Source organism: Hylobates moloch, unplaced genomic scaffold, assembly GCF_009828535.3.
Source record: "Hylobates moloch isolate HMO894 unplaced genomic scaffold, HMol_V3 SCAFFOLD_11, whole genome shotgun sequence".
Classification (NCBI taxonomy): Eukaryota; Metazoa; Chordata; class Mammalia; order Primates; family Hylobatidae; genus Hylobates; species Hylobates moloch.
In genome coordinates this window covers 39,131,796-39,145,747 of record NW_026652286.1, presented here as the reverse complement: position 1 = coordinate 39,145,747, position 13,952 = coordinate 39,131,796, and the positions used below count along the sequence as shown (strand labels likewise).

The 13,952-nt window shown below is 42.0% G+C and overlaps 1 protein-coding gene across 1 annotated transcript in view; it reads right to left on the bottom strand.

Annotated features, from left to right (window-relative positions):
- Positions 1-13,952, bottom strand: part of LOC116476134 (tripartite motif-containing protein 66-like) — a 43,974-nt gene that overhangs the window by 23,974 nt on the left and 6,048 nt on the right. The window contains exons 3-4 of the mRNA XM_032165858.2: positions 9,644-9,781; positions 9,182-9,494 (exon numbers count right to left, since the gene is read on the bottom strand). Coding sequence (XP_032021749.2) covers positions 9,182-9,494; positions 9,644-9,670 — 340 coding nt within the window. The 5' untranslated portion in view covers positions 9,671-9,781. The remainder of the gene's footprint in view (positions 1-9,181; positions 9,495-9,643; positions 9,782-13,952) is intronic.

The following is a 13,952-nucleotide window of genomic DNA, read 5'->3' as shown; positions in this document are numbered from 1 at the left end:
GTGACTTCCAGCTGCAACCCCAACTTCGAAAACGGGAAAAATAAGATACTAAACAAGAAGATTCTGAAATCTGCATCTCAGTATCAAAGTCTTCCAGCCATGATTTGTCTTTTAATTGGTTTGAAGAGAAACAATAAGTAATGTTCCTTTTCCTCACATGGGGAAGGAAATATCCAATTAATTCCCCCTTCCCTTTCCTAAAATGACAAATAAAACCACAGCAACTCTGAGAACCTTGAAGACAGAGCCAGCGTATGGTAAGAGTCAGTTTCCCCTGAAACTGTTAGCTCCCTTCAGAGCTTGCTACATTTACTTAAAGTATCATTCTGGTACTCAATGGCCAACTTTCCAGATAGAATTTGACCTGAGACCATTTTTAATTAGCCAAAAAAGTAAATAGCCCCAAGTAGATATTCTCATTGGCTGAGAAAATCCAATTCCAATAGCCAGCATTTGTGTACCTAGCCATCCCACTGCATGGCTAAGCCACTGTATTCTCACCACACTCCTACCTTTGCTCTGGTCCCCATCATTAGCTTTTGAAGATCTTGCCCAGCTGGTCTCCTCAGTACCTGAGAGGTGACGCAAACCCATCTTCCTAGTTGCTGGGAAGAATCCCAACTAGGCTGTGGCTGTATTAATTAAAGATGTGCACTTGATCCAGCAATTCAAATACCGAGTATACAATAGTCCCCCTCTTATTCATGGGGCATATGTTCCAAGATGCCTGAAACAGTGGATAGTATCAAACCCTATATATACTATATCTTTCCTGTGCATACATACCTATGATAAAGTTTAATTTGTAAATTAGGCACAGTAGGAGATTAACAATAACTAATAATAAAATAGAACAATTATAAGAATATACTGTAATAAAAGCAACATGAATGCAGCCTCTACTGTCTCGCTCTCTCTCTCTCACTCTCTCTCTCTTCCCCCTGCCCCCCACAAAATCTCTTAATATTTTCAGGCTGTGAGTAACTAAAAACTTGAAAAGCAAAACCTTGGATGTGGGGGGAGGGGACTACTGTATTTCCAAAGAAAATGAAATCCGTATGTCAGAGACATACCTGCACTCCCATGTTCATTGTTGTACTATTCACAATAGCCAGGACAGGGAATCAACCTAAGTGTCTACTGATGAATGGATAAAGAAAATGTGACAAATATACACAATACTATTCAACCATTAAAAAAAAGGAAAACCTGTCATTTGTGACAACATGGTTGTACTTACAGCACATTGTAAGTGAAATAAGCCAGGCACAGAAAGACAAATACTGTATAAGCTCACTCATGTGGAATCTAAAAAAACTGATCTCATAAAAGCGGAGAGTAAAAGAGCGGCTACCAGGAGCTAGAGTGGTTGGCAGGGGGCAAGGGTAGTTAGGGAGATGTTGGTGAAAGAATACAAAATCCAAGTTAGATATCAGGAGTCAGTTCAAGAGATCCATTGTACAGCATGATAAGTATGGTTAATAATATATTGTATTCTTGAAAGATGCCAAGAGAGTGGATGTAAAGTGTTCTCACCACCAAAATGATAACTATGTGAGGTGTTGTATATGTTAACTGGCTAGATTTAGTCATTCTGCAATGTATCTATACTTCAAAACATCATGTTGTACACTGTAAATACATACAGTTTTACCTGTCAGTTAAAAATTTGTTTAATTAAAAAATATTTATATTTGCTGGCTCAGGCTGCAGGATTTATTCTTTCTTCAAAGATTCTCCATGGAATCTCCTCATCAGTTTGGTATTCTGAGTGTGGACTCTCCCCCTGAGCAAAGTGCTACAATGTCGATAGCAAGCTTTGAAGACAGGTGAACCTGAATTTGACCTTACCGGGCAGTAGTTATTAACCTTAGTCTATAAATATCCCAATCCTCACATTTTTCGTCTATAAAATGGGAATACTAATACCTACTTTATAAAGCTGCTGTGAAGTTTACAAACGATAATGCCTGTACAGTGTCTGCCAACCAGTAAGTGCTTGATAAATGCATTTTGTACCTCCCACTTGAAGAACAAAAAGGGACAGATCACAAGCGAAAAAAGCCTCCTACCGAGGCTTTATTGATTAAGTCATTTATTCAATAAATATTCACTTAAGACCTCCTCTCCTGTATCACGTTCTGTGTTGGGCTGCGGGGTTACAGACATGAAAGGCACCGTCTGGTTGAATGAGAAGATGCCTACCTCATGCCATCCCCTCAGTTCCAAGCCCCAGAGCAGGAGTACAGCCCTGGGGAGGCTCTGTTGAAGAATTAGAGTTGCAAACCAGCTGGACAGACCCTGAGACCAGGCATAGCCCCTCTTCCATTCAACATAGCAACTGCTCGGCTCTGCCCAGCAAGTAGGAGAAACAGGTTTATAGAAATGAATTCAGCCCCATGCAGTGTGGCTCCATCCGGTTGAAGGCATTGAAGCTAGGAACTTGTTTATTCCTCAGCCTCTATCCGCCTCCCCTGCCATCCCTCTACCGGCTCTCACATTTTACTTTAAAAAAAAAAAACACAGATTTCTGCCCAGATTCACAGAAAGAGGATAAACTTTCCAGAAAGCCTATGTTCCTACTCTGTTGGACAAAGTGACTGCACTAAAAACTCTCTCCAAACATGGCTTCTCAAACTACAGACCAGAAATCTAAGTTCAGGTATTGGGTATTTCACCAGGCTAGCCAGAGACAGGTGACAGCTCTGCCTTTCATCAGACAGCTGATTTGGGAGCCATTCTTTTGACCCTTCAGAAAATATTCAGTGGGCAACTGATATCTGCCAGTCCTAGTACATAGAGAACTTACCAGAGTTATTGATCCTTTGCTTGAACTTTAAACAATCTTCTCTTCACTGTATTATTATCACCTGTTTATTTGGCTGTCATTCATTAGACTATGAGCTCTTTGAAGTCAAGGGCTCTGTCTTTTAATCTCTGCACCCTAAATACCATACAGCCTGGTACATAGTAGTCAATAAATATCCATGGGGGAGAGATAGACATACAAACCAACAAATACCACACCACATAGGGTCCTAATAGTTCCAAGTAATAAAGAGGAAGTTAGGCCAGGCGCAGTGGCTCATGCCTGTAATCCCAGCACTTTGGGAGGCCGAGGCGGGCTGATCAGGAGATCAAGACCATCCTGGCTAACACGGTGAAACCCTGTCTCTACTAAAAATACAAAAAATTAGCCGGGCGTGGTGGTGGGCGCCTGTAGTCCCAGCTACTCAGGAGACTGAGGCAGGAGAACGGCGTGAACCCGGGAGGTGGAGCTTGCAGTGAGTCGAGATCTCACCACTGCACTCCAGCCTGGGTGACAGAGTGAGACTCCGTCTCAGAAAAATAAAAAAAGAGGAAGTTTATTCAACTTTTTACCCATAAATGCAAATGTGGAAGGGAACCACGGCCTAGCCAGACCGTAAGACCTACTAAAGAATATAAGAAGCCGGGCGCGGTAGCTCACTCCTGTAATCCCGGTACTTTGGGAGGCCGAGGTGGGCAGATCACCAGAGGTCAGGAGTTCAAGACCAGCCTGGCCAATACGGCGAAATCCCGTCTCTACTAAAAATACAAAAAAATTAGCCGGGCATGGTGGTGGGCAACTGTAATTCTAGCTACTCAGGAGGCTGAGAGAGGAGAATCGCTTGAACCCGGGAGGCGGAGGTTCCAGTGAGCCAAGATCGCGCCATTGCACTCCAGCCTGGGCAACAAGAGCAAAACTCCGCCTCAGAAAAAAAAAAAAATATATATATATATATAAGATGCTACATATCATACATATTATATGAGAAATTGACTCTCTGGTCCCAAATTAAGCATGTTTCCATCTAACAGGCTTTTTCCCCCTATTTTACATCTTCTCAAGTTCTAAATAACAGCACTTTTTGTTTTTTTTTACCTTTCTTACCTTCTTTCTATAAACGAAGCATAGTACAGAAGGCTTTATGTATATGTCCTCATTTAATCTTCACAACAGTCCTATGAGTTAGTAACTATCACCATTAACCCCATTTTACAGGCAAAAAAAAACCTCTTGGGCAGAGAGATGAAGTAACTTGCCTAAATTACACAACTAGTAATGGCAGGCAGATCAGGAATGACACTCAGATGGCCAAATACACTGACACCAAAGCTTTTGTTTTTATTCTTCATTGCAATTAGAATAACTTGGCAACAAATACTATGATTCAGGTAATTGTCATACATATAGACAGAGATGGAGTCTCACTCTGTCACCCAGGCTGGAGTGCAGTGGTGTGATCTCAGCTCACTGCAACCTCCACTTCCTGGGTTCAAGTGGTTCTCCTGCCTGAGCCTCCCGAGTAGCTGGTGCCTGCCACCACTGGTACCTGCCACCACACCCAGCAACTTTTTTTTGTATTTTTAGTAGAGACAGGGTTTCGCCATGTTAACCAGGCTGGTCTTCTCCTGGCCTCAGGTGATCCACCTGCCTTGGCCTCTCAAAGTGCTAGGATTACAGGCATGAGCCACCACAGCACCCAGGCCATTAATATGAATTTAATGTTCTCCTTTTAGAGTCAAACACAGCCTTGACACATGCATAATTCGTTCACGTTAAAAACCTTAAATGAGATCAAAGACCTGAACTTATTAAGAGCTAAAACTATAAAACTCCTAGAAGAAAACAAAGGGGAAAAATTTATGACATTGGATTTGGCAATGATTTATTGAATGTGACACCAAAAGCACAGACAACAACAACAAAAAACATAGATAAGTTGGACTTCATGAAAATTTAAAACTTTTGTGCATCCCAGGACACTACCAACAGAATGAAAAAGCAACTCACAGAATGGGAGAAAATATTTGCAAATCACGTATCTAATAAGAGACTGGTATCCAGAATGTGTAACGAACTTCTACAGTTCAACAATAACAATGACAACCCCATTAAAAAATGGGCAAACTGAAACTCTGTACCCATCAGATAACAACTCCCCATTCCTCCAGCCCCTAGAAATCACCTTTCTAGTTTCTATCTCTATGAAGCTGACTACTCTAAATATCTCATGTAACCAGAATCATACAGTATTTACCCTTTTATGACAGGCTTACCTCATTTAGCATAATGTCCTAAAGCTTCATCCATGTTGTAGCATGTGTCAGAACTTACTTCCTTATTAAGGCTGAATAATATTCCATTATATGTACATACTATATTTTGTTTATCCATTCATCTGTTGACTAACACTTGGGTTATTTCTACCTTCTGGCTATTGCAAATAATGCTGCTAGAAACATAGGTGTACAAATATCTCTTCAAGTCCCTACTTTAAATTCTTTTAAGCATATATCCAGAAGTGGAATTGCTGGATCATATGATAATCTGATTTTTAATTTTCTGAGGAACTGCCATATTTTCCACAGCAGCCATGCTGTATTATATCCCCTCCAACAGTGCACAAATATTCCAATTTCTCTACATTCTTGTCAACATCTATTATTTTCTGGGATTTTTTTGGTTTGTTTGATAGCCATCCTAATGCGCTTCAGGTGGTTTCTCATCATGGTTTTGATTTGCATTTCCCTAGTGATTAGTGATGTTGAGCATTTTTTCTTGGGCTTATTGGTTACTTGTACTTCATCTTTGGAGAAATGTATATTCAAGTCTTCTGCCCATTTTAAAATCAGGTTTTTTTTTTTATCGTTGAGTTGTAGGAGTTCTTTATGTATTCTAGATATTAACCCAACAATGCTGGAACTTTTTTTTTTTCCATGGCTTAAAACATCAGAAGTTTATTACTTTCAATGATTCCATGGGTTGACTGAATAGTTCTTCTACTTCAGTGATGTCATCTGGGATACTGGGATGGCCCAGTCCGAAACAGCCTCACTCATGGCTGGCAACTGGTACTGATTGTCAAGCAGAAACCGCAGTTCTACTCTCCATGGGACTGCTTGGGCTTGCTCATAGCATGGAGACTGGATTCCAAGATGGCATATTCCTTTTCTTTTTTTTTTTTTGAGACAGAGTCTCGCTCTGTCGCCCAGGCTGGAGTGCAGTGGCGCCATCTCAGCTCACTGCAAGCTCCGCCTCCCGGGTTCATGCCATTCTCCTGCCTCAGCCTCCCGAGTGGCTGGGATTACAGGCGCACGCTGCCACGCCCAGCCAAGTTTTTGTATTTTAGTAGAGATGGGGTTTCACCGTGTTGCCCAGGTTGGTCTCGAACTCCTGAGCTCAGGTAATCCTCCCACCTCGGCCTCCCAAAGTGCTGGGATTACAGGCGTGAGCCACTGTGCCCAGTCCCAAGATGGCATATTCCAACCAGCAAACTTAGACATTGCAGATCTCCTGAGGCCCAGCCTTTGAAGTTACACAGCAACATTTCTGCCACATTCCAGTGGTTAAAGTAAGTCATAGGAACAATACAGATTCAAGGGAAACAAATAGACTTCACCTCTTAGTGGGATGGGTGGTGGAAAAGAATTGTGGCTATCTTTAAATCCCTACAGTCATGAAGGGCACCATCACCAAAGCTGACAAAAGGTGCCATCACTGCTGCAGAGGCCCAATATCATTTGGTCCAAAGCACAGACTGCCTTATGTTGATGCATTGAGACTGCCATCTCCTACTGCTGCTAATACCAACAGTGCTATTTACCATTACTGAAGAATTATGGTAAAGTCACAGGCACTATCCTTCATACTGTCAATACTGCTGAAATCAATGGTACCCAATACCTTGCATCCTCATTGTCCAACATGATTTTAATAAAACTCCTTTAGGGCCAGGTGCAGTGGCTCACGCCTGTAATCCCAGTTCTTTGGGAGGCTGAGGCAGGCAGGTCACTTGAGGTCAGGAGTTCAAAACCAGCCTGGCCAACATGGCGAAACCCTGTCTCTATTAAAAATACAAAAATTAGCTGGGTGTGGTGGCACGTGCTGTAGTCCCAGCTATTTGGGAGGTTGACGCAGGAGAATCACTTGAACCCAGGAGGCAGAGGCTGCAGTGAGCCGAGATCGCACCACTGCACTCCAGCCTGGGCGATAGAGCGAGACCCTGTCTCAAAAAAAAAAAAAAAAAAAAACTCCTTTTGGGATTTTATTCACAGCCCCCAATGGCAGCCACCTATCACTCAGGCCTCAGGTCTGTCCAAGGGCTGTGGGGCCAGGGTCAGAGATTGTTAAGTAACACCGCATTATGCCTGAGGGACTAACACAGTAATTAGCCCTCTTCTCTGTCCTTAGGCACTGGAATTGAACCAAACCTGACCACCTCATTTATTTCTTTTAAGTTTTATTTTAGGTTCAGGGTACATATTTAGGTTTGTTATATAGGTACATTGTGTGTCATGGGGGTTTGGTGTACAGATTATTTCATCACCCAGGTAATAATCACAGTACCTGATGGGTAGTTTTTTGTTTTGTCTTGTTTTGTTTTTATTTTTTATTTTTTTTTGAGACAGTCTCACTCTGTCACCCAGGCTGGCATGCAGTGGTGCGATCTTGGCTCACTGCAACTTCCACCTCCCGGGTTCAAGTGATTCTCATGCCTCAGCCTCCCGAGTAGCTGGGACTACAGGCACGCACCACCATGCCCGGCTAATTTTTGTATTTTTAGTAGAGATAGGGTTTCACCATGTTGCCCAGGCTGGTCTCGAACTCCTGACCTCAGATGATTCGCCCGCCTCGGCCTCCCAAAGTCCTGGGATTATAGGCATGAGCCACCGCACCAGGCCTGATAGGTAGTTTTTTGACCCTCACTCTCCTTCCACCCTCAACCCTCAAGGAGGTCCTGGTATCTGCTGATCCCATCTTTGTGTCCACATGTACTCAATCTTTAGTTCCCACTTATAAGTGAGAACATTAAGTATTTGGTTTTCTATAATGCTGGAACTTTTAAGGTATATTTATGATTCACCGTATTTATAAATTTAACTCACTGGATTTTCAAGAGTTCTTTAATCAGGAATGCCTATTTGCTAGATAATTGGAGTACTTACAAAGAAAATAAATTACATTTTATTTTATAAAAGCCAATATTAACAACATTTGTAACTGAGTTCACATATTAATCAAAGGCCCTTTAAATGGCATTGTTAAAATTTATGCCACTTATAAAGAGAGTAAGATTTGTTAATTAAAATTAAGATTAAGGGAAAACTAAGTTTATGTTTAAAAACCATATATTAATGTAAAAAAAATCAAAATAGATCATATCTCTCCTGTACTCCAAACTCTCAGCAGACTCTGAGAGGCAAGGTAGCTTGCCCATGGGTTCAGAGGGCTTAAATATGTAGATAATCCAGACTATAGTTTTTAAAACTCTATTATCACAATGAAACACTAATTTTAAAAAATTATTGGACAGGACTCATGAAAATATGTGTGTGGACCTCAGCTTGAGAACATTTCACTAATTAAGAGTGTGGGCCAGGTGCGATGGCTCACGCCTGTAATCCCAGCACTTTGAAGTCCCCATTTTTAACCAGTGCTATAATGCCTCACAGAGAGCCTAGATTTGTGCTTCAAATCACTTGGGAAATACTGCAGAGAACAAAACAAACAGAAAAGATCAACAACGATATTTCTAAGTGTTGCCAACTTATTTGACTTTCTCACTGCATAATTTCATTCAATGGATATTCACTGTACTCCTGTGACATGTCCTGTGCTAGAATAATAAAATGAAGGGACCCGGTTCCCGTCTCCAGTGACTGCACAGTTCCCAGTGAGACCGTTTCCTAGGAAACCTGACATTCTGGAGGAAGACACAGGCTCTTCCCTGCTGGGCAGCAGCTTAAATACTGAATAGCTCACTAGTCAGTGTGATTCTATTCAAAATCTGTTCCTGACTAACCCTAGGCGGCCAGCCAGCCATTCTCTCTCTGCCTTGGAGTTTTAGTGAGTCAGAACACATCCTCTCCGTCTGGGGAGGCAGCCAAACTTTGAATCAAAACCTTCCCAGGCTTCTTAGTCTGCCACCAATTTAAGGAAATCCCAACATGTAAAGTTCCAGCTTACAAAACAGACATATTAGGCATCAAGAGGATTCACTCTGTCTCACAGATTCCCCCAAAGATTGCTTTCAGCAATGAGCGTCCCTTGGGCATTTAAATTCTGATTCTTTCTACACCCGAAATTCAGTTCCTATGAAACAGGAAGAGACCTGTTATGTAGTGGGAGGTGAACCTGTGGTGCCTTTGTACTTACCATCTGCAACAGTCTCATGAGCCTTGGCAATCTGCCCTAGGTCCTGTATCAAGCCCTGGAAGCAGTCCTTACAGAGCAAATGTTGGCAGGATAGGAGATAAGAGCCCACACCTGGCAGGTCCTGACAGCACAATGAGCAGGTCATGACCACGGCCTCCATCTGTCCACTCTTAGGGCAGTGTTTCTGGCCAGCTAGTGGCAGCCCCATAAAGCTCATGCCCATGTCCACAGCCATGCCTGTGCCCAGGACTGGGGCTTTTCCACTGATATCCTCGGGTGAGAAGCAGCGTGTAGAGCGAGCCAGCTCCACCCCCTGTAAGTGAAGCACAAAGCAGAGTGATGTATTTATTTTGAGCAGAAAAAAATCTTGGGCCAGAGGGGCCTCGGAGAACAAGGCCTCAAAAGTCCAGGCCATGTTCCTCCCCAGAGCTGGAGGCTCATGCCTCAGCCTCAGTTCCTCACCTGGGACCAAAAAGAGAGTTTAGCCATCTCTGCCGTAGAAAACAAAGCCTGGAGATGTCTGCTGTTTGTTTGAAGGCAAACAAACCCTTCAGAAGTGTCCCATACCTGTGCCTCTCCTTAGTGGTAAACAAGCTTGACCTAAGTTTTAATTTTGGGAAAAGGAAGAAAATTGCATTATTGACAAGTTTATGACAGGCACTTTACATACTGTATTTCCAAGGGGTTGAGACACTTTTACAAATTAAAACCAAGAGGGACAGGCTGAGGAAACAGGCTTAGAAAGGTTGGGTCATGCACAAAGACAGATGGCAAATGGCAGAGTCCAAATTCAAATCCAGGTCAGTCTGATTGTGGACTCCAGTCTCTCTCTCTCTTTTTTTTTTTTTTGAGACACGGTCTCACTCTGTGGCCCAGCCTGGAGTGCAGTGGCACAATCACAGCTCACTGCAGCCTTGACTTCCCCAGGCTCAGGTGATCCTCCCACCTCATCCCACCTCAGCCTCACAGGTAACTGGGATGACAGGTGCATGCCACCACGTGTGGCTAATTTTTTGTATTTTTAGTAGACAGAGTTTCACCATGTTGCCCAGGCTGGTCTCAAACTCCTGGGCTCAAGTGATCTGCCTGCCTTGGCCTCCCAAAGTGCTGGGATTACAAGCGTGAGCCACCACATCTGGCCCACACTCTTCTTTTTTTTTTTTTTTTTTTTTTTTTAAAGACAGAGTCTTGCTCTGTTGCCCAGGCTGGAGTGCAGTGGCGTGATCTCTGCTCACTGCAAGCTCTGCCTCCCAGGTTCACACCCTTCTCCTGCCTCAGCCTCTCGAGTAGCTGGGACTACAAGTGCCCGCCACCGCCCTGGCCAATTTTTTTTGTATTTTTAGTAGAGACGGGGTTTCACCGTGGTCTTGATCTCCTGACCTCGTGATCCACCCGCCTCGGCCTCCCAAAGTGCTGGGATTACAGTCGTGAGACACCGCACCCGGCCCACACTCTTAATTAGTGAAATGTTCTCAAGCTGAGGTCCACACACATATTTTCATGAGTTCTGTCCACTAATTTTTTAAAATTAGTGTTTCATTGTGATAAAGTTTTAAAAAGTATAGTCTGGATTATCTACATATCTACCACAATATGACTTTGGGGGTAGTGTTAAGAGTCTAGGATTTAGTACACACCAGGCAGTATTACTTGTCTCAGGTTAATGAACTGAAAGAGTGGCAGACTTAATACACAAATAATGTATTCTTGCCACTTGAAGTCTAAACAACATTGTGGCACAAAATGATGCATGTTTTACAGTACTTGGAATAGAGAAAGGAAGTGGGAAAATTGGGCCGTCATCATTGTGGCATATGTTTGCTGAACTTTGCTACAAGAGTGAGCACCACATTTAAGTCATAATGATAGTTTAGTTTAGAAAAACATCACATATATGTGAAATTAATATTATTAATTTGATGGCTTTGTAGTTTTTTATAATTTGTAAACTATATTCGGTTTTATAGTTGTATAAGAGCTAAAAGCCAAAGGAAGTTGTACCTAGTTTTATATTTGTACTTATTTAAGAAACAAAATACAAATCATTTAATTCAAATCTGGGTCTCGGTAATTATGCAAGTTTGAGAAAAATTTCACTCCAGTCTGAAGTCTTTAGGAGCCAAGCCTTCAGGAAGGAGGAAGGATGATGGGCCTGGGAGAGGCCAGGCTGCCTAGGGTCCAGAAAGATGCCACTACATAAAGCTATAGATAGACTTGCACTTCTAATTCCTTCTGGGAATTATTTAGCAGAAAACAGCCATAGCAGCAGCATGATTAGAGACGAGGACAGTCTCTATTAGAAGGTTCAAGTATGCCTGGGTTTATTTCATTGGGCCAGTAGTTCTCAAACTTTTGGTCTTGGGAACCCCTTTACATAAGTTTACTTACTGAAGACCCCAAAGAGAGTTTATTTATGTGAGTTATATCTATTGCTATTAGAAGTTAAAGCTGAGAAAATTTTAAAACATTAATTTTCAAAATATAATAAACTTGTTATATGTTAACACGAATAACATACTTTTTGGGAAAAAAACTATTTCCTTTTATTTATTTATTTATTTATTTTTTGAGACAGGGTCTTGCTCTGTTGCCTAGGCTGGAGGGCAGTCGTGCGAAGTTCACTGCAGCCTCAAACTTCTGAGCTCAACAAACTTCTTGCTTCAGCCTCCTAGGCAGCTAGCACTATAGGCATGTGCCACCACACCCAACTATTTTATTTTCACTTTTATTTTTGTAGAGACCAGGTCTTGCTATGTAGCCCAAGCTGGTCTCAAACTCCTGGACTCAAGTGATCCTCCACTTTGGCCTTCCCAAGTGCTGGGATTATAGGCGTGAACCACTGCACCCAGCCTAAAAAAAAAAATTAACTACTTTCAAAAAAATTAATTTAATGAGAAGAGTCACATTGTTTCTCATATGTGCCAAACTCTTTAACGTCTGGCTTAATAGAAGACGGCTGGACTCCCATACCTGCTTCTGCAGTCAATCTCTTATATGTTGTTTTGTTTATAGTATGAGGAAAATCCAGTCTCACACAGACATACAGCTGGAAAAGATAGGAGTACTTTAATAGCCTTATCAGGTAATTGTGGATATTCTTTGATACCACACCAAAATTCAACAAGTGGTAGTGGTTTCTTAAATGTTATTTATAAGGTAGACTCTGAACCAAACTTTTCTTATTCTGTTATATTAAAATCTGCTGATCTTGCTCTTTGAACTAGTCTTTTCCCCAGGCATAGTTTTTTAACACCAAGCGTTGGTCATTTGGAAAATACCAGTTCAATGATTTATGCAGATGTTCCAAATATCGACACATTTCATCATACAATAACAAAAAAATCATATTCCTTAGAATCACCTCGAATCTCATCAGAAATTTCTTTAAGCATTGAGAAGCTGCCAAACTCATGGAGGCAGCAAAAACTACCAGAATTCTAACTTCTGCTTGAACGCTTGAATTTTATCATTGGCAACAAATACTGTCATTTCACTTTTGAGAAAATATCTGACAAATTCCCAAGCCTGAATAACCACAGTGTGTCTGCCAGTTATTCTTTTTTTTTTTTTTTTAGATGGAGTTTTGCTCGTTACCCAGGCTGGAGTACAATGGCGTGATCTTGGCTCACAGCAACCTCCACCTCCCAGGTTCAAGTGATTCTCCTGCTTCAGCCTCCCGAGCAGCTGGGATTATAAGCATGCACCACCACACCCAGCTAATTTTGTATTTTTAGTAGAGACAGGGTTTCTTCATGTTGGTCAGGGTGATCTCAAACTCCCGACCTCAGGTGATCCACCCGCCTTGGCCTCCCAAAGTGCTGGGATTACAGGCATAAGCCACCGTGCCCAGCCTGCCAGTTGTTCTTTCGTGTAATACTGATGTTTCATTTTTTATTTTTTTAATTATTATTTATTTATTTATTTATTTTTGAGACAGAGTCTCGCTCTGTCATCAGGCTGGAGTGCAGTGGCGTGATCTTGGTTCACTGCAACCTCCGACTTCCTGGTTCAAGCGATTCTCCTGCCTCAGCCTCCCAAGTAGCTGGGATTACAGGCACACACCACCATGCCCAGCTAATTTTTGTATTTTTAGTAGAGACGGGGTTTCACCATGTTGGCCAGGATGGTCTCAGTCTCCAGACCTCCTGATCCACCCGCCTCGGCCTCCCAAAGATTACAGGTATGAGCCACCACACCATCCATGATGTTTCATTTTTTAAAAGGCCAGTTTAACTTGCAACTCAATAGCACAAGCACAGTTTCTCACTTTGATATGTAGCAGGAATACTTTTTCTTCACACAGAACATCAAAAAGAAATCTAAAAAAGTACTTAAGAATTTAAGGATTGAAATTTAATAAAAATTGTTACCACTTCATCATGTATGGACATTCTTAAGGTAAACTTCCTTTTTTTTTTTTAACCAGCAGATGCCTAGCGGTAAAGAATATAAGGTTTTGTTCCGGTTTGGTGCCCAAAACATCAGCAGTTTTATACAACATTGCTTTGGCACCATCAGTGCAAATGTCAACCCAGTGAAAAGATCAAATAACACGTTAGCTTTATTATTAAAATTGTTTGACCTGTGGACTCCCTGAAATGGTCTCAGGGACCCCCCACCCCATAGGGTCTACAGACCACACTTGGAGAACTACTGCATTAGACCTTGCATCACAATCCTGGGAACTCAGGGAGGTAGCATGGTTTTCCACCACCAGCAAGTACTACACAGGGTAAGAATATAAAGAAACAGGCATCTCATTTATGTCTTA